Here is an 18,033-nt window from a genome sequence, read left to right on the forward strand (position 1 = left end):
ATTACCTCAAAACTCCCTTGGGGTGGATGGGCCATAATGGGAGGATCAGTAGATGCATTAGTTGCATTAGTTGCAGCAGGTGTACTCTGTAGACGGGGAGTGGCAGCAATAGTTTGTGCACAACTCACAATCTGAGAATGTATTTCTAGTGCTTTTGCAGTACTAGGTGTGGCCGTCAAAAGAGAAAGAGAAGTAGATGTATCACCCATTGGGTTACCACAACCAGTCCCAGTGTTCGTCGCACCTATCTGGGAACTAACTTGTGCGTCAAAAGTTTTATCTGGTGAGGAATTCCTATCATCTTTTAACTTTTTCTTACCAGTACCAGTTTGATACATGTCACCAGTGGGCTGCCTCTTTCTGGTTGTTCATGTCCTAAATTGTCCATGATCAGAAGTTTGCGAATTCTGTGAAAAGTGAGAGGCATTGGATGAATCAGAATCATTAGCTTTTTCCTGAGTTCTACTCTGTTTAGCATTCCGAAAGTTATTCTTTTTCCTTTCTATTCGGGGACCTCTGGTCTGAGGCCATGTTTGTGAATAATTACCATTAAATGCCAACTTATCCCTAGTGAGCTTTCCTTCTTTTTTAAGGAGAAGGCCCTAGGTAAACAGCTCAGTTTGTTCTTTGAGTCGTATGTCTACTGTCTCAGACTGGTGAGGAGTATGGCATTGTCGGCATACAACTTTTGAATCTCTGCATCAGCCCATTGAAGTTCCCTCGCATAATATTCAACTAATAAATCCACCATTTTTTTGGAGCAATCTTTTAAGTTTTGCTCCCAGTGTAACTTTCGGAATGCTAAACAGAGTAGAACTTCTAAATTCCAGATCAATGGCCCATACATTTGGGGAAAACTTGTACCCTCAAACTCTGGGGCTCAGGCCCTCCCCTATGTATTGCTCAACGTATCTAATGTGCCGGAATAGACTAGATTTACATTTAAAAACCTTAATAAGTGTCTGAAAAAGAGTCTCCAACTCTACCTCCATCCCCTGTGATTGAGAACATGATTTCTGTATCTGCAGCATGAACCCCTCCCAACCATTGCCTGCAAGGTCCGACATAGCGTTTTATAAAGGAAAAAAGTAGTAACCAAAGTTACTTAGATAGTTCTTAAATTGGATCGTTATAGCTCGACAAGTATATATTCAAACTATTATATCCAATCATAAGAATGATTCAATACAGGGTTGGTGTTTGCAGAAAACGTAAATGCATTTTATTAAGATTTTATGTGATAGACCAACACAAAGTGGCACATAATTGTAAAGCTGAAGTAAAATTATAAATGGTTTTCAACAATTTTTTACAAATAAATATTTGTAAAGTGTGACGTGCATTTTGTATTTAACCCCCTTTACTCTGATACTCCTAATTAAAATCTAGTGGAACCAATTGCCTTCAGAAGTCACATTCTACCTTAGACACCTTAGTAAATAGTGTCCACCTGTGTTTAATTGAATCTCAGTATAAATACAGCTGTTCTGTGAAGCCCTCAAAGGTTTGTTTGACCTTAGTGAACAAACAGCATCATGAAGGCCAGGGAACACACCAGACCGGTCGGGGATAAAGTTGTGGAGAAGTTTAAAGCAGGGTTAGGTTATAAAAAAATATCCCAAGCTTTGAACATCTCATGGAGCACTATTCAATCCATCATCTGAAAATGGAGAGAGTTTGCACAACTGCAAACCTACCAAGACATGGCCGTCCACCTAAACTGCCAAGCCGGGCAGGGAGGGCATTAATCAAAGGAGCAGCCAAGAGACCATGGTAACTCTGGAGGAGCTGCAGAGATCCACAGCTCAGGTGGAAGAATTAGTCCACAGGACAACTATTAGTCATGCACTCCACAAATCTGGCCTTTATGGAAGAGTGGCAAGAGAAAGTTATTGTTGAAAGAAAGCCATAAAAAGTCCTGTTTGCAGTTTGCGAGAAGCCATGTGGGGGACAAAGCAAACATGTTGAAGAAGGTGCTCTAGTCAGATGAGACCAAAATTGAACTTTTTGGCCTAAAAGCAAAAGCAAGGGGTATGAATACTTTTTTAAGGCACTATATATTTATTAATATTTCCTTTCATTGTAGCATAGTATAAGTATGTATTTTTAAAAAGCCACACCAAAGCTTCATACAGTAGGAACATGCTCTATACGTTGATTTCTGACTCACTCTGAATTGTTCCTTACAGAAACAAACAATCTTGAAAACAGTTGAGATCTTAAATAGAAAACACATCGGCAGTGCACTCACTGGTAAGCATCTTGTCATAACCTTCTGTCTGTAATACTGTGTTTAATTGTAAGCAAGCTTTAATGACTATGATGTGATAGAGCCTTTGTTGTGGTGTTTTTTTCCATGTATGCTTTGCATTCCATATATGAGATTAATGCTTCCAAAAGAGAAATATCAGTTTTGGGTGGACATCCAATAGTTAAAAAAAATTGCTTTTTTTAAAATCTCTAATTTACTGCAGCTGCAAAATTCCTGTTGGATTTCATGACTCACCCCATTTGTAAACATTTTGAAGCTTTGCAAGGATATTTCACTATCACAACTGGCTTTTCCAAGCTGTGCAATAAAAGAATCGATGTGTGCAACAGTTATAAAACTTTAAGTACAGAGACAACATTGAGATCTTGATAGATTACCCTGAATATAAGGAATTAAACTCCCCAGACTAGGCACCTCCTAAAAAATGTAATTTCAACTCTTAAGCCTCGTACACACGATCGGATTTTCCGACGGGAAATGTGTGATGACAGGCTGTTGGCGGGATATCCGACCGTGTGTATGCTCCATCGGACAATTTTCCGCGGACAAATGTTGGATAGCAGGTTTTAAAATTTTCCGCGGACAAATGTCTGTTGTGGGATTTTCCGAGCGTGTGTACACAAGTCAGTCGGACAAAAGTCCAAAGTACAAACACGCATGCTCGGAAGCAAGGACGAGCCGGAAGTGGTCGGTCTTGTAAACTAGCGTTCGTAATGGAGAATTGACATTTGTGACGTGGCAAATTATGAAATGTCGAAATGCAGAGTACATTCTCTTTTTCTTTAATGGGATAATAATGAAGCTGCTTTGCTGGCGATACTGATGGAGTTATTGCAAACAAATTTTAAAAGGCTTTTTTTTTCTAGTGACAGGGGTGCGTGCGCACAGCTCAGTCGAGCAGACATGCCACGCTGGGATTACAGAGGAATAGCTCTGACCTGCCAACCCAAATCTTGCAACCTTAGCAGCGTTCTGGTTGCCCCACCACCACAGAAGGTCGCCAAGGTGTCTACAAGCTTAAAACTAAGCCAAAGCCAAGGACAATCCGAGAAGCCCAGGGGCGGTCTACTTCCAAGATGGGACCACTTCGTCTCCTCTGCCCTCTTCAGTTCAAGCAAGAGCACAACCTGCACAGGACAATGCCAAGAACTCTCACGTCAGTAGTGGCGTTGACCTCCCCTTATCTGAACTTTCTAAACAGGAGTTTTCTAAGCAAATTGAAACAATGCTACAGTTAGCTTTGCATTCCACCTCTGAGCATATTTCTGACTGCCTATTTCGTGAGCTCAGGGAGCTGGGACAGAGAACAGCAGACTTAGAGACTTACATGGATGATATGGAGCTAACCTTTAATGCCCTGTACACACGACCGGTTTTCCCGTCAGAATAAACTCTGAAGGTTTTTCCGACAGAATTCCGCTCAAGCTGTCTTGCATATACACGGTCACACCAAATTCTGACTGTCCAGAACACGGTGCCAGTGCGCCACCCTTTGGGCTCCTTCTGCTAATCTCGTGTTTATCTTGTGTTAGTAGAAGTTTGGTGAGAGACGATTCGCGATTTTCAGCTTTCGTGCTTTTCAGTCCATTACTGCTCTTCAGTTTGTACTTGTGGGGTTTGTATCTGTTCTTCAGTGCGTGTAGTCAGTTCATATCCGTTTTTCAGTTCGTTCTTGTCCGCATTAAAAGATCGAAGAATTTGAGTGAGCAATGTGCTATCTCCATTACGAACGCTAGTTTTACCAGACCGAGCGCTTCCGTCTCGTACTTGCTTCAGAGCATGCGTCGTTTTTGGTGCGTCGGAACAGCATACAGACAAGCGTTTTTTCCAATAGTAATTTTTTCCGTCTGAAAAATATAGAACATATTCTCTATCTAAGTCTGTCTGAATTTTCAACATAAAAAGTCTGATGGGGTATACACATGGTCGGAATATATGATGAAAAGCTCACGTCGGACTCTTTCTGTCGGAAATTCTGACCGCGTGTACGTGGCATTACAAGCTGAAGCTATTGAAGCCTTACAGGAGGAGAACATAATGCATCAATACTAGCTCATTATGAAATACTTACCTTAGAACGATGCCCTGAATCTGTGCACCGAGTACACGGCCAACATCTTTCACCGGAGTTACTTCCGGGTTCGTGTGCTCTGGCCAATCACAGCGCGGGAGCCGCCTGTCCCGGCACGGGCCCTGGAAAAACAGCACCAGGGGCTGTTTCTTCAGTGCGCATGCGCCGCTGACGTCAGCAGCAGTGTATAAAGTGAATATTTCCTGAACTGTACAAGTTTAGGCGATATTTGCAGTATCTACAGGTAAGCCTTATTATAGGCTTACTTGTAGGTACGAGTGGTGTAACAGAGTTTACAACCACTTTAAAACCTTGAAAATGAACAAGTGCCCTGGTCCAGATGACCTACCTGCCTCTTACTATAAAAAGTTTGAAGATTTTTTAGCCCCACTTCTTGCCAATTCCTTTAACACTTTACTCAAACAACACCAGAGACACTTACGGCTATTATTGCCATGATACCCAAGCCAAATACTGATACGACGACTTGGTCAAATTATAGTCTCCACTCCTCTTTGTCTTGGCTATAGAGCCTTTGACTGAATTGATTTGCTCCAACCCTGATATAAGAGGCATTAAGGTAGCCGGTTATCACCATAAATTATGTTTGTTTGTGGATGACATTCTCCTGTTTCTTATAACTTTCACAACGACGCCTAACTTACTCTGAACTTTGGAGCATTTTACTTCAATATTGGGTTTGGAGGTGACCTAATAGAAACCCAGGCTCTTAACATCATACTTTTCTGATTAGGATCTTTCTCAATTATAATCCTCATTTTCTTTCAAATGGAATGGGCATGCCCTTGCTTATTTGGGCATTAAATTGACGGGTTAATGCCTATATATGGGGTTCGATTAGACCAGAGGGGCCTAGACTTTAAACTACAGGGTGGCCTTGGCCTCCCCAATTTTACTAAAAACTACCAGGCAGCCCAATTGGCTCATTTGGCTCAATATTGCACAGTTAAGGAACCACCGTTATGGATTAGTTTCGAAGCAGCAGATTGCGATCCTTTTGTTATTGATAATCTCCTCTGTTACATCCTAAGGAGCCCAAGTCGATCTCCAACCCTATTACGCTTCACCACTTGGCTTTAAGAGATTGAAAACTCCTTGTTGCTTGCAGTCCCCACACAACTTGGTATTATTCTTTTTTAACCATCCTACTTTCTACCCCACTCGAGTAGCTCCAACCTCATTCCACAAGTGAAAATCTTTAGGGCTTCATTGTCTGGGTCACTTGGTTACAGTCTCCTCTTTTTACTCGTTTATAGCTTTGCAAGAGAAATACCAACTTCCTAGTTTGGAATTGTTTAGATATCTTGAAATAAAACACTTCTTTTCAGCTATACATTAGGAGTTTAAACGGACTTGCAATCTCAACCGCTAATTTGAACATATATGCTCATCATACCCTAAAGCTCCTGGTCTGATCTATAAAATATATGCTCACTTGATTTTTACACTGAGCTCTACACTTCCCTCCTATGCTTCACGTTGGATGAATATTTGGCAATCTACTAAATTCTCAATTATTATTCGAGCATTGGAAACTAACTATAAGGTTTTGACCAGATGGTATGTAGTTCCCGCTAGAATTGCCAAAATCATTCCTTTTTATTCTCCGCTCTGCTTCAGGGGTTTCATATCTGGTGGACTTGTCCTATAGTATCCTCATACTGGACCAAAGTGTTTTGGATGATATCTATTCTTGCCTGATCCTACTATAGCGTTATTGAATAAACATCCTTTGGAACAGACATCACTGCAATTTAAATGGCTCCTGTACATGACTACACCTTCTAAGCAAACCATTACTTAAGCCTGGAAGACTTCTAAATTATGCCTCCTTGAGACTAAGAATAGCATAATGCAATTTGATACACATTATAATTGAAGCTACCTTACTTGATCATGTCCTGAAACACCTTAGAATCTGTCAACATTGGGTTGATCATTTTTTGCCTCCTAATTTTGACCAATCTTTGTTGGAGCCCTAATTGAGCCTTTTGGGGAAATAGCCCTTTTATATTGTTGAGCCCCCATGTACTACCTGGCTTATGAAATGCCCCTGGCTCCCCCATCTCTTCTTTTTCTTTTCACTCAATTCATGGCCTGAATTCTGTTTTTTTTTTTTTTTTTGCAAATGGTTTAATAATTTACACTCTGCGCATGTTATCTTGGGGCTTTTAGGCGCAGTTTCTTCCCCCACATTACCCCCACTTTACGGGGTTACTTTGTATGATTACTTATCAAAATTTTTAGCTTTATAGCTTCATTTAATATTGTTTATTCTCTAACTGCTTGTAATAGCTAAAGATGTAAAACTTATACTCCTATTACATTGTACTTTTGTTCAAGCCCTTCTTATTGCCTGTACACTGATCTGTACTCTCAATAAAACTTTTGAACAAGAAATACATGGAAGACAACAAGATAGTTGATAAGTAAACACATTTCTATTTTGTTTTCAAATCATTTTATAATTTATTTTTACAAAATTGGCAGCTAAAAAAATGCCAAAAAACATAGGGGTCACCAATAAATTAACAAAAATGGCAGTAAAATAGGCCAAGATTAAGTGACAAAAAATAATAAAAATATAGGCCACAAAAATGGCCCTAGAATTTTTTTTCTCCATAACTATGGAGAACAAATTGTCAGATAACTAGAAAAAAAAGGCCTACAGGTCCTGATATACTGGATATAGTGATGAAGACCGGGCGAAATGGGAAAAATCAGGGGAGTGCTGGGAGATGTTTCTGGCTCGGTGGGTAAAGGCATGAGGGTGGAAAGAAGGAAGGGGGCCTTGAGAAACTGGGGGTTGGTGATAGACAGGAGGGGGACATGGCAGAGGTGCAACTTAAGGAGCAGGGCAGTTTCTCAGTAAGGGCAATGGCAGGTCACTCTGTTCCGCAGCCTGGGAGCCTGCAATAAAGGTGCAAATATATTGCACACCACATGCTCATTTTTGTCCCTCGCGAAATGCCTCAGTTGGTGCCAGAGATGGCAGCAGAACACCCTCTCATCCCTAGGGTCTGCAAAGGGATCCTGCTCCAACAGGGCTCTATTATGGTAATGGACTTGGGCCAGCAGATCCATCATCGCTTCGGTCTCAGCAGTTTGCCTCCTACGGCTTCTGCTCTGACTGGTGTGTCCTCTCTCCCTCTCTCATGTGTCTCTCCAGTCTCTCTGTTCTCTTCTGTGATGTAGACGGCTAGAGAAAAAAAAATTGTTATAAGAGAGTGTTTAACCAAAAAATTGATTAAGCTGATAGGTAGAGCATTAGAGAGCATTAGATAAACATATACCTGAGGATCTGGCACATCAACACTTACAGACTGGTCTGATGCTTCGGGCGTGGTTGGTGAGGTGGTCGCTGGTGTGCTCTGAAGAGTACCTGAGGTAGACTGTATGGAAGGCTCCCCAACATCCTCCTCCGCTGCATTATCAGAACTGCCTGGAGAGTTTATGCTGTCTGCGCTGCTAGTGTACTTGGAACTTTAAAGTGATATTAAAGTCTTGTTTTTTTTTGTTTAAAAATAACAAATATACCATACTTACCAGCTCTGTGCAGTGATTTTGCACAGAGCAGCCCAGATCCTCCTCTTTTAGGGTCTCTCGCCGGCGCTGCTGGCTCCTCGCTCCTGCCGAGTGCCCTCAGAGCTGAGCCGCTGCTCTATGTGTCCATTCAGACATGGAGCTGAGGCTCGGGCCCACCCCCCTCTCCTCATTGGCTCACTGACCTTGATTGACAACAGCGGGAGCCAATAGCACCCGCTGTGTGTCTCAGCCAAGCAGTAGGGAGAGTCCCAGACAGCCGAGTCTCTCGTGCAACATCACTGGATCGAGATGGGACTTAGGTAAGTATTAGGGAGGCTGAGGAGACCTGCTGCACACAGAAGGTTTTTTATCTTAATGCATATGCATTAGGTTAAAAAACCTTCTGGTTTTAGAACCACTTTAAGCCATAGATGGATCAAATCTCGGCTGGTTTAGCAGGAACCAGCCGATACCAGACTTCAGTACAACCAGACTGTTGGATCTTTTTTTAATGCAATCACTGCCAGCGGCCATTGTGTACTGCTGGCAGGGAAGACTCCTTGCTGGCAAAACACATAGCACTGCGGGAGAGATTCCCCCAACAACACTGACTGTGTTGATGGGGGAATGGAGCAATTTTCTTGCATAATCGCATACATTTGGCTTTACAGAGTTGGTTAGTAGCAGGGTTAAATCGTGAAATTAGGCTTAGCATTAAATTCACTTTCAGTTGACTCCAATGCGTTTAAAAAAAAAAAAAAAAAAGTGACCCGAATGAAAGCTCTTTAGGATTTATCAGTGAAATATCAACTAAACCAAGATACCATGAACTTCACTTTAGGCCAAATTTTCAGAGGAGTTCAACTCTGACTCAAATGCATTCTAGTAAAAATGTCTTGAGATGAAAAGTTCACCCTGCTGAAAATGTCACTAAATGCACATCCATCCTAGGAATGAGTGCCCCTAGAGAAAACACTTAACCCTCCTAGAAAATAACTTTTTTCGCTCAGGATATATTTAAAGCAGTATTAAATACAGAACCAAATATGTAATATATTGCAGCTTAACAATCCTGGCCAGTAACATACCTCCTGTATTAGAGTGCCCCCACTCTGGATGCAGGAGCACAGGGGCACATTAGGACAGCAGCATTGTTAATCTGAGGGGGTGGGGTGTTAGATGTAATAGCAGATTTAGATACACTAACAAATTGAAGCCAAACTCCAGCTCATACTGCAGTTACACAAGCAGTTGCAGCACAAACAGTTTTTTTTTTCTTTTGGGATAAGGGTTTTACATAAATAAATTAAAGCTGATCTTTAGAAGCACTCCTGTGAGTGGTTAATGGATTGCCTCAACACTCTAAACGGCTACATCTGCAGGACAGCTTGTTCTGTTGAAAAACAACAGACTTACTGGCTGGATCACCAGGTGAAAGTAAAGGAAAGGAAGCCTAAAAAAAGAAAACTAATGCAACCAGCATATCTAAGTATTGGTAAGCTGTAATATAATAAATGTTTGCTTTTGGATTTAATACTACTTAAATGCATTGAACTAAATGAAAGCCCAAATTTGCTGCATTTTTACAAAAGGTAAAACTGGTAATTTCCTGGAACACTCAATCTCCCAAAATTTTGCCACTCATCCACAGCCCCAAGCTTTGCCCAGGACATGTAAAGAGCCAGTTAGAGGCACAAAAAATGGTAGTTTGACAGTTATCTCCATTTTGCTGTTTGGCCCAATGGTGATGACTAATCACCAAAAAGCGAAAAGTTGCAAAATCTAGGCAAAATTCGGAAATGCAATGAAATTCACTTCCAAATTACTGGCATGCGTTATGCAAAAATGTCATGAAACTTTGGCAAAATAGTATCTGTTTTAAAGTAATAAATGATATATAGTTGGCATTTTTAATTAGGCAAAAGTGTGAAATGCCCTAAGTAACCCATAGTCACCAATGAGAAATAGTACAAAGAATGTTGTTTTGCCGATCATTTACAAATGAACAATCTTCTTATGGTTGCACAATTTAAGGCTTGTGCAAACTGAAGAAGCGATAAATTGCATTAAATCCCACTTAGTACAACTCACTACAACACATTGTAATGCACTATATATACACAATATTACCAAAAGTATTGGAACACCTGCCTTTACACGCACATGAACTTTTATGCCATCCCAGTCTTAGTACGTAGGGTTCAATATTGACTTGGCCCACCTTTTGCAGCTATAACAGCTTCAACTCTTCTAGGAAGGCTGTCCACAAGGTTTAGGAGTGTGTCTATGGGAATGTTCTAACTATTCTTCCAGAAGCGCATATGTGAGGTCAGGCACTGATGGTGGAGAGAAGGCCTGGCTCACAGTCTACACTCTAATTCATCCCAAAGGTGTTCTGTTGGGTTGAGGTCAGAACTCTGTGCAGGCCAGTCAAGTTCCTCCACCCCAAACTCACTCATCTATGTCTTTGAGGACCTTGTTTGTGCACTGGTGCGCAGTCATGTTGGAACAGGATGGGCCAACCCCAAACTGTTCTCACAAAGTTATGAGCATGAAATTGTCCAAAACATCTTGGTATGCTGACCCCTTAAGTGTTCCCTTCAATAGAACTAAGGCGCAAAGCCCCAACCCTTGAAAAACAAACCCACACCATAATTCCCCCTCCGACAAATGATTTAGACCAGTGCACAAAGCATGGTCCATAAAGACATGGATGAGCGAGTTTGGGGTGGAGGAACTTGACTGGCCTGCACAGAATCCTGACCTCAACCCGATAAAACACCTTTGGGAGCGGAGATTGCAAGCCAGGCCTTCTCATCCAACATCAATGCCTGACCTCACAAATGCGCTTCTGGAAGAATGGTCAAACATTCTTATAGACACATTCCTAAACCTTATGGACAGCCTTCCCAGCAGAGTTGAAGCTGTTATAGCTGCAAAGGGTGAGCCAACTCAATATTGAACCCTACGGTCTAAGACGGGGATGCCATTAAAGTTCATGGGCGTGTAAAGGCAGGCGCCCCAAAGCTTTTGTAATATAGTGTATGTGTTGCAGTGTCTTGCCATTCATTCTTCATGGCACCCCAACACACACATATACAGCAATTGAGCATTTTCTTGTGTTGAGGCACATGAATGCGTTACAGTTACATATTTAGTCGTTGAAAAAAGACACAAGTCCTATATACACAATCCATCCTATATTCACAGTTTCCAAAGGAAGGCAAAAAACCTCAGCAAAGAATGATTCAATTTGCTCCAGCAGGGGAAAAAAATCCTTTGTCATCCCTTGAGAGGCAATCAGATCTTCCCTGGATCAACTTTACCTACAAATGTTAGTATCCAGTTATATTATGTTAATTTAGGAAAGAATCTAGACCCTTTTTAACCCTTTCATGACTAAGCCTATTTTTGAAATTTGGTGTTTACAAGTTAAAATCCATATTTTTTGCTAGAAAATTACTTAGAACCCCCAAACATTATATATATTTTTTTAGCAGAGAATCTAGAGAATAAAATGAAGATTGTTGCAATATTTTATATCACACAGTAAAGTTACCCCAATTTTTTTGTATAATGTGAAAGATGATGTTACGCCGAGTAAATAGATACCAAACATGTCACGCTTTATAATTGCACGCACTCGTGGAATGGCGACAAACTATGGCAGCTATGAATTTCCATAGGCGACGCTTTAAATTTTTTTTATGGTTACCAGGTTAGAGTTACAGAGGAGGTCTAGGGCTAGAATTATTGCTCTCGCTCTGACAATCGCGGCGATACCTCACATGTGTGATTTGAACACCGTTTACATATGCGGGCGCGACTTCCGTATGCGTTTTCTTCGCTGCACGAGCTCGCGGGGATGGGGGCGCTTTAAAAAAAAATGTTTTTTTAATTTATTTTATTTATTTTTATACTTATAAATTGTGTTTTAAAAAAAAAATGTTTTTTTTTTACTTTTACTGCTGTCACAAGGAATGTAAACATCCCTTGTGACAGTAATAGGTGGTGACAGGTACTCTTTATGGAGGGATCGGGGGTCTAAAAGACCCCCGATCCCTCCTCTGCACTTCAAAGTATTCAGATCGCCGAAAACGGCGATTCCGAATACTTCGTATTTTTTAAAATTCGGCGCCATTGGCAGCCCAGTAAACGGGAAGTGATGTCATGACGTCGCTTCCGCGTTTACAATTAGAAGGCTGGAACGAAGCCATTCATGGCTTCATTCCAGCCCGCCCCCAGCCGCAGGAGGCAGCCGATTGGACACCGGGCCTCCCGATCGCACGGGAGGCCCGGTAAGAGCGGCGGGAGGCGGCGGGAGGGGGGGGACGTCCCCTCCCGCTCCTCCGGTATAACAGCCGAGCGGCTTTTAGCCGCATCGGTTGTTATATACGGATAGCCGATCGCCCGCTGTAAACAACGGTACCGGGATGAGGCCTGCAGCTGCGGGCATCATCCCAGTATAACCCCCGAAAGCCGAGTACGCACATCTGCATACGGTCGGCAGGAGCATCTACTGAGCTGGCCAGAACCAGCTCTTGAGGGAGTCTATTTCACATTTTCGCAGCTCTTACTGTGAAGAAACCCCTCTGTATTTGGAGATTCAATCTCTTTTCCTCTAGACGTAATCAGTGCCCCCTTGTCTTCTGACCTTAAAGTGAATAAAACTGAGCAACTTTAATGTAATATCTATGTTTTATGGTGTTAACAAGGCCTTGATTAAATTTTGTTCCAACCTTGGAAAACTTGCAATATGATATAAAAATGCATCAGCAGGGTTTACCTCCAGTGAAAACCATGTGTCAGAACAATCACTACATTTAGGGTGCTTTCACACTGGGGTGGGCATTGACGGTAAAACGCAGCTAGTTTTAGCTGAGCTTTATTGTCGTTTTAACAGCGTGCTTTTAACCCACGCTAGCGGCCGAATAATGGGTTAAATACACCCGTGTAGCGCTGCTGCCGAAGCACTTTGCATGCGCTTCAGCAGCGGTGCCCATTCATTTCAATAGGCAGGAACGCATCTGTGAGGTCAGGCACTGATGTTGGAGAGAAGGCCTGGCTCGCAGTCTACACTCTAATGCCCCGTACACACGGTCGGACTTTGTTCGGACATTCTGACAACAAAATCCTAGGATTTTTTCCGACGGATGTTGGCTCAAACCTGTCTTGTGCATACACACGGTCACACAAAGTTGTCGGAAAATCTGATCGTTCTTAACGCGGTGACGTAAAACATGTACGTCGGGACTATAAACGGGGCAGTGGCCAATAGCTTTCATCTCTTTATTTATTCTGAGCATGCGTGGCACTTTGTCCGTCGGATTTGTGTACACACGATCGGAATTTCCAACAACGGATTTTGTTGTCGGAAAATTTTATATCCTTTTCTGCCATTAACGGGGCGCTTTTAACCCCCCCCCACTAGTGGCGAATAAAGGGTTAATAGCGCCCGTGTTGCGATGCTGCTGAAGCGCTTTGCAGGCACTTTGGCAATGCTGCCCATTCATTTTAATGGGTAGGAGCGGTGTATACACCACTCCGCCCCAAAGATGCTGCTTGCAGGACTTTCTTTCCTGTCCTGCAAACGCACCGTCCCAGTGTAAAAGCACTCGGGCTTTCACACTGGGGTGGCTTGAGAGGCACTTTTCAGGTGCTATTTGTAGCGCTAAAATGCATGAAAAGCGCTCCAGTGCAAAAGGGGTCTAAATCACTGAACCACCAGGACATGTGCCATGCAAGAAACATGTGTGAACTTTCCCTGTCAAAGGGTGGTCAGCAGATTAGTGCCATTGTCAGACACAATCTTGCCTGGCATAAGATTGCGTGGGGTCAGTCACTTCTTAGCCTGCACCTGATAGGGGCTGCCACAATTTCTTGCCCAGTGTGGCTCCTGTCTCCCAGAAATACCAGCCACAAACCAGCATGGCAATGTTTTGCCTTGGCTGTTGCTTAGCTTCAAGGGCACTTGGGGGGGGATGGTGGTTCTTAGGAGTTACTGGATGAGGCCAATGAGAAAGAGAAAGCAGAAGTGGCTGTCACCTTTGCCAAGGTGCAAGACACAGGGCCACAGCTCTAGTGCCATCCTACCCAGTAACTAGCATTTTTACCCAGTGGGCCATTAAGGAGATGCAGCTTCTATGCCTGTATTCCCTGAACCACAGGTGGACCCTGCTGATGACCATGTGGTCCAGCAACATGGAGTCAGAGACATAACCTTCCACATTCTGATGGAAGGCAGGGATGTATTCTGGGCAAATGAATGGCATCTGAGTACTGTGGTGCAGCACAGGCCATAAATGTGCAAAAGGGGGCCAATTCCACCAGCTAAAATGGAAGCAGGAGTACATCCAGTTATTTGCTAAACTGGCATTGGGATCCTAGACATGGGGACTGTCAATGAGCATTTTTTCAATTGCTAACTGAAGTAAGATCCTTGTTTGAAGGGAGGATGAATGAGGACAGAGAGCTGACTTGGGAAAGTAAACCATTTTATAAACAATTATCACAGCCTGCAATACTGCCAGCCACTAATAGATGGAGACTCACCCAAATCTAGATGGCTGGACAGACAAGCAGATACAAAAATCTGGTGCACTCAAAGGGTATTTGGCAGCTAGATGATTCTCAAATGTTTCTGAGATTCCTAAGCTATCCTGTGAGCTGGAATCCTGGTGCACTTTCACTTTTCCCACTGCCTCTGGATTTGGGCAGGCTCTAACCTCTGGCCAATCACCTTTGGAGGTGGTACTTGACGTGGGGCGAAGAGAGATTTTGCCTTTTTAAGTGGCCATAGGAAAAATGGACCACCCGAATCTAATGACTGGGTTGGGGTTAGGATTTCTGACACCAGCACATCATCGCTAACGCAGCTAGTGCAAACACCAGGTGGCTGCCATGAGCGGGATCCATACAACTGCTTTGTCAGTCCCTAGGGTGTTCTATAAGACCAGATGTTAACATTTTACTTACTTCTATAAAAGCAGGACATTCCATTTTGCATCTGCATGCAGCTCATATTGAGAGATGGAACATATTGCTTCTAAGATAAAGACAAATGATTGCAGAGGGCTCAGGCCTCTGTGTGTGAAGATCTCTGTCCCTGCTGAGTTGTAGTCACAGGGTCTATGAGCATTCTTTGATGGTTTGTGAGCTGACAGTTGGATAAGTTTATATACAGCAACAAGCCTACAAAACCATATCAAAGATTTGTTAGCAGCTAGGTGTTAGTTCCCCAAATGTCCCTTCCCCAAGATGTCTACTCAACTTCTAAAGTGTGAGCAATTGGCTATACTAAACATTAAATCATCAACATATTTGTTATATTCTTATCTATCCATCAGTGTGATTTGGGTACAATTTGTTTGTTCCATTTCAGCAGCTGAGGAGGAGACACCTGTCCGATCAAGGATGCTGTTGGAGATGATGGGTTGGGGTTAGGAGTCGTACGTCAAGGTTCAACCCCATGCTTGGCCCTACTCAGCGTGGCCCAATGCTGACTCTTTTACCCACTAAATAGGGGCCATTTACTAAAACTGGTCCACAAAGAATCTGGTGCATCTGTGTATAGTAACCAGCTTCTAGGTTTAATTAAACAGGCTGAAGTTAGAAGCTGATTGGTTACTATGTACAGCTGCACCAGATTCTGTGTGCACCAGTTTTATTAAATCTCCCCAAAGTGCCATCATATGAGCCTCTCAGACTCCTTGACAGACTTCTCTCCCTATCACTTGAGGCCAAAATGTGGCAACAGGTGCAAAATGTAGAAACTAGGAGAAAGAAGAGTGTCTACTTTCATAGCTCCTAATGTGAAGAAGCCTTTCCATATTTGGAGATTATTGTCCTCTGTGATGGCCTTAAAGGGAATAACTCTGCACCAAATTCACTATATGGACCACTTATGTATTTATACATGTTGATCATATCCCCCCTTAATCTCCTCTCAAGAGAGAATAAATTCAGTTCCTCTAATCTTTCCTCATAGCTGAGCTCCTCCATGCCTCTTATCAGTTTGGTTGCCCTTCTCTGCAGTTTCTCCAGTTCCCCAATATCCTTTTTATGAACTGGTGCCCAAAACTGAACTGCATATTCCAGATGAGGTCCTACTAATGATTTCTACAGGACAAAATTATCTCTCTCTCTCTCTCTCTCTCTCTGCAGTCTATTTCTCTTTTAATAATAGTTAATAATAGTTGCTACTCCCAAGCTTTGTAGTGCATATGCATGTGCTGCAGCAGAATGGAGTGACTGCTCCTTCCTCTGCAAGCTGCCCCTGCCCATGAAGAAAATCCTACCTTGTTGCTATTCTGTCTTTACCTCACTTTTCTCCTCTATAAAATTTGGTACTTCGTCATCCCCACCCTCCTCATCGCTCAAGCCCATTTGGCAGTGAGCTGTAGTTGTAAGAACATCACCTAATTGCTCCTCCCTGCCTGGTGTACTCTCCACACAAAACACTGGGTAAAATATACTTCCCCACCAAAAAAAAAAAAAAAAATAGAACCTAAAACACTAAGGCTGAGTTCACACTAGAGCATGGAGCGGCTCACAGCAGGGGTCTGGTATGTCTCCATTCATAGGTTCAGGTCCGATTTCAGAAAGAATTTTGGGCTGAATTCAGACCTGAAACGGACCAAAAGACGCACAGAACTCCTATGCAATTTGCACCGGAGTTGCTCTGGAGATGTGTGAACCGCCTCCATAGAGAGCACAATCTCCTGAGGGGAAACCCACATCCAATTCCCAATAGTGTGAACCCAGCCTGAGTCCCAACCCAAAAACACTAAACCACAACCCTGTTTTTGTGTGCATGTTTTTTTTTAACCAATCTCAATAAAACACAAAAAATAGCAAACATAAAAATGTGTTGTTGCAGCAGCTAAAAGTAACTAAAGTTGTTGCCAACACACACAAAAAGATAATCCTGAAAAGGACTGTTGGGCCTAAGCACTGTGAACACAGAAGAGTACACACTAATATTTGCCCTCTTTTTCTGATACCTATAATTGAAATGTGGCAAACAGTTATCACTGGGACATGAAGGCACAGAGATATAACATTTGGGGTTAATTACTAAAACTGGAGAGTGCAAAATCTGGTTCAATTCTGCATAGAAACCAATCAGCTTCCAGTTTTTACTGCCAAAGCTTAACTGAACAAGCTGATGTCTGAAGATGATTGGCTACCATGCACAGCTACACCAGATTCTGAGTGTTCCAGTTTTAGTAAATCTACTCCTTTATGATAAGTTCTAACTCTTCGCTACTCTACATCAGAGCTGCCATTAACAGCTGACAGATATAAACTTGGATACAGAACACCCAAGACAGAATATGCAGTCATTCAAACGCCACTTATAAAAGTTTGCATCCCAAAAGGTCATATCTTGATGCATACTGTGCCATATGTGACCACCATTAGCCTATTGCATTAGGGTGTGCACCCCAAAGCTCAAACACACATGTGTGCGTGTGCATGTGTACATATGCTGACAGTGTCAATAGGGCAGAGATTGGTGTCAGTAGGGGAGAGGACGGCATATTTTTTACAATTTTTTTTTTTATTACAATTTTTTTTTCATCGCCCCATTAGGGGGCTTTGGTGAAATATCAGGGGTCCAAACAGGGGGAATCTGCACCACGCGGGGTGATTAAGGTGTGTCCAGGCAAACTGGGCACACCCTGTACGCACGCCTATGTATATAGCCAAATCTGCATAAGAGTGCATTAATGTCAAGTAATCCGGTTTGTCCATTTATGGCCAGCTATACTCTTTCCAGCTTCCTGTCCTTTTGTTTCTCTTTTGCTTTCCCCAGACCATCCAATGCCACTTTCTATCTCTTTCTATGTCAGAACAGAGTCAACAGAAATGATACTTTGTGCTCATAGATGCAAATATTATGTAAAATGGGAAAAACAAAGCCAAAAATACATGGGGATGCCATGACACAGAAAGCGTTTACCTCTCAGGCTGTTAAATAGATGCTGCTCACGAACATACGTCGGTGCAGCTGTGCTTTTGTTTCACTGCATTTTTTATACTTTCTACCAGTACAGCATGAAAAACACTTTAGCTGTTAAATCACTACTAAAGATCCTCAAATAGATCCACTTGTCTTAACACCATAAAAACTGCAACCTTT

The 18,033-nt window shown here is 42.5% G+C and overlaps 2 protein-coding genes across 3 annotated transcripts in view; one reads left to right on the top strand and one right to left on the bottom strand.

The window, feature by feature from the left end:
* LOC141132447 (F-box/LRR-repeat protein 3-like) overlaps positions 1–18,033 on the top strand; it is a 138,873-nt gene that overhangs the window by 23,820 nt on the left and 97,020 nt on the right. For both annotated transcript variants that reach the window (XM_073620831.1, XM_073620832.1), the window contains exon 2: positions 2,190–2,253. The gene's annotated coding sequence lies outside the window, so the exon portion shown is untranslated. The remainder of the gene's footprint in view (positions 1–2,189; positions 2,254–18,033) is intronic.
* Positions 7,433–18,033, bottom strand: part of HMMR (hyaluronan mediated motility receptor) — a 256,412-nt gene continuing 245,811 nt past the window's right edge. The window contains exon 17 of the mRNA XM_073620829.1: positions 7,433–7,563. Coding sequence (XP_073476930.1) covers positions 7,448–7,563 — 116 coding nt within the window. The 3' untranslated portion in view covers positions 7,433–7,447. The remainder of the gene's footprint in view (positions 7,564–18,033) is intronic.

Source organism: Aquarana catesbeiana, linkage group LG03 (genome assembly GCF_042186555.1).
Source record: "Aquarana catesbeiana isolate 2022-GZ linkage group LG03, ASM4218655v1, whole genome shotgun sequence".
NCBI classification, from domain to species: Eukaryota; Metazoa; Chordata; class Amphibia; order Anura; family Ranidae; genus Aquarana; species Aquarana catesbeiana.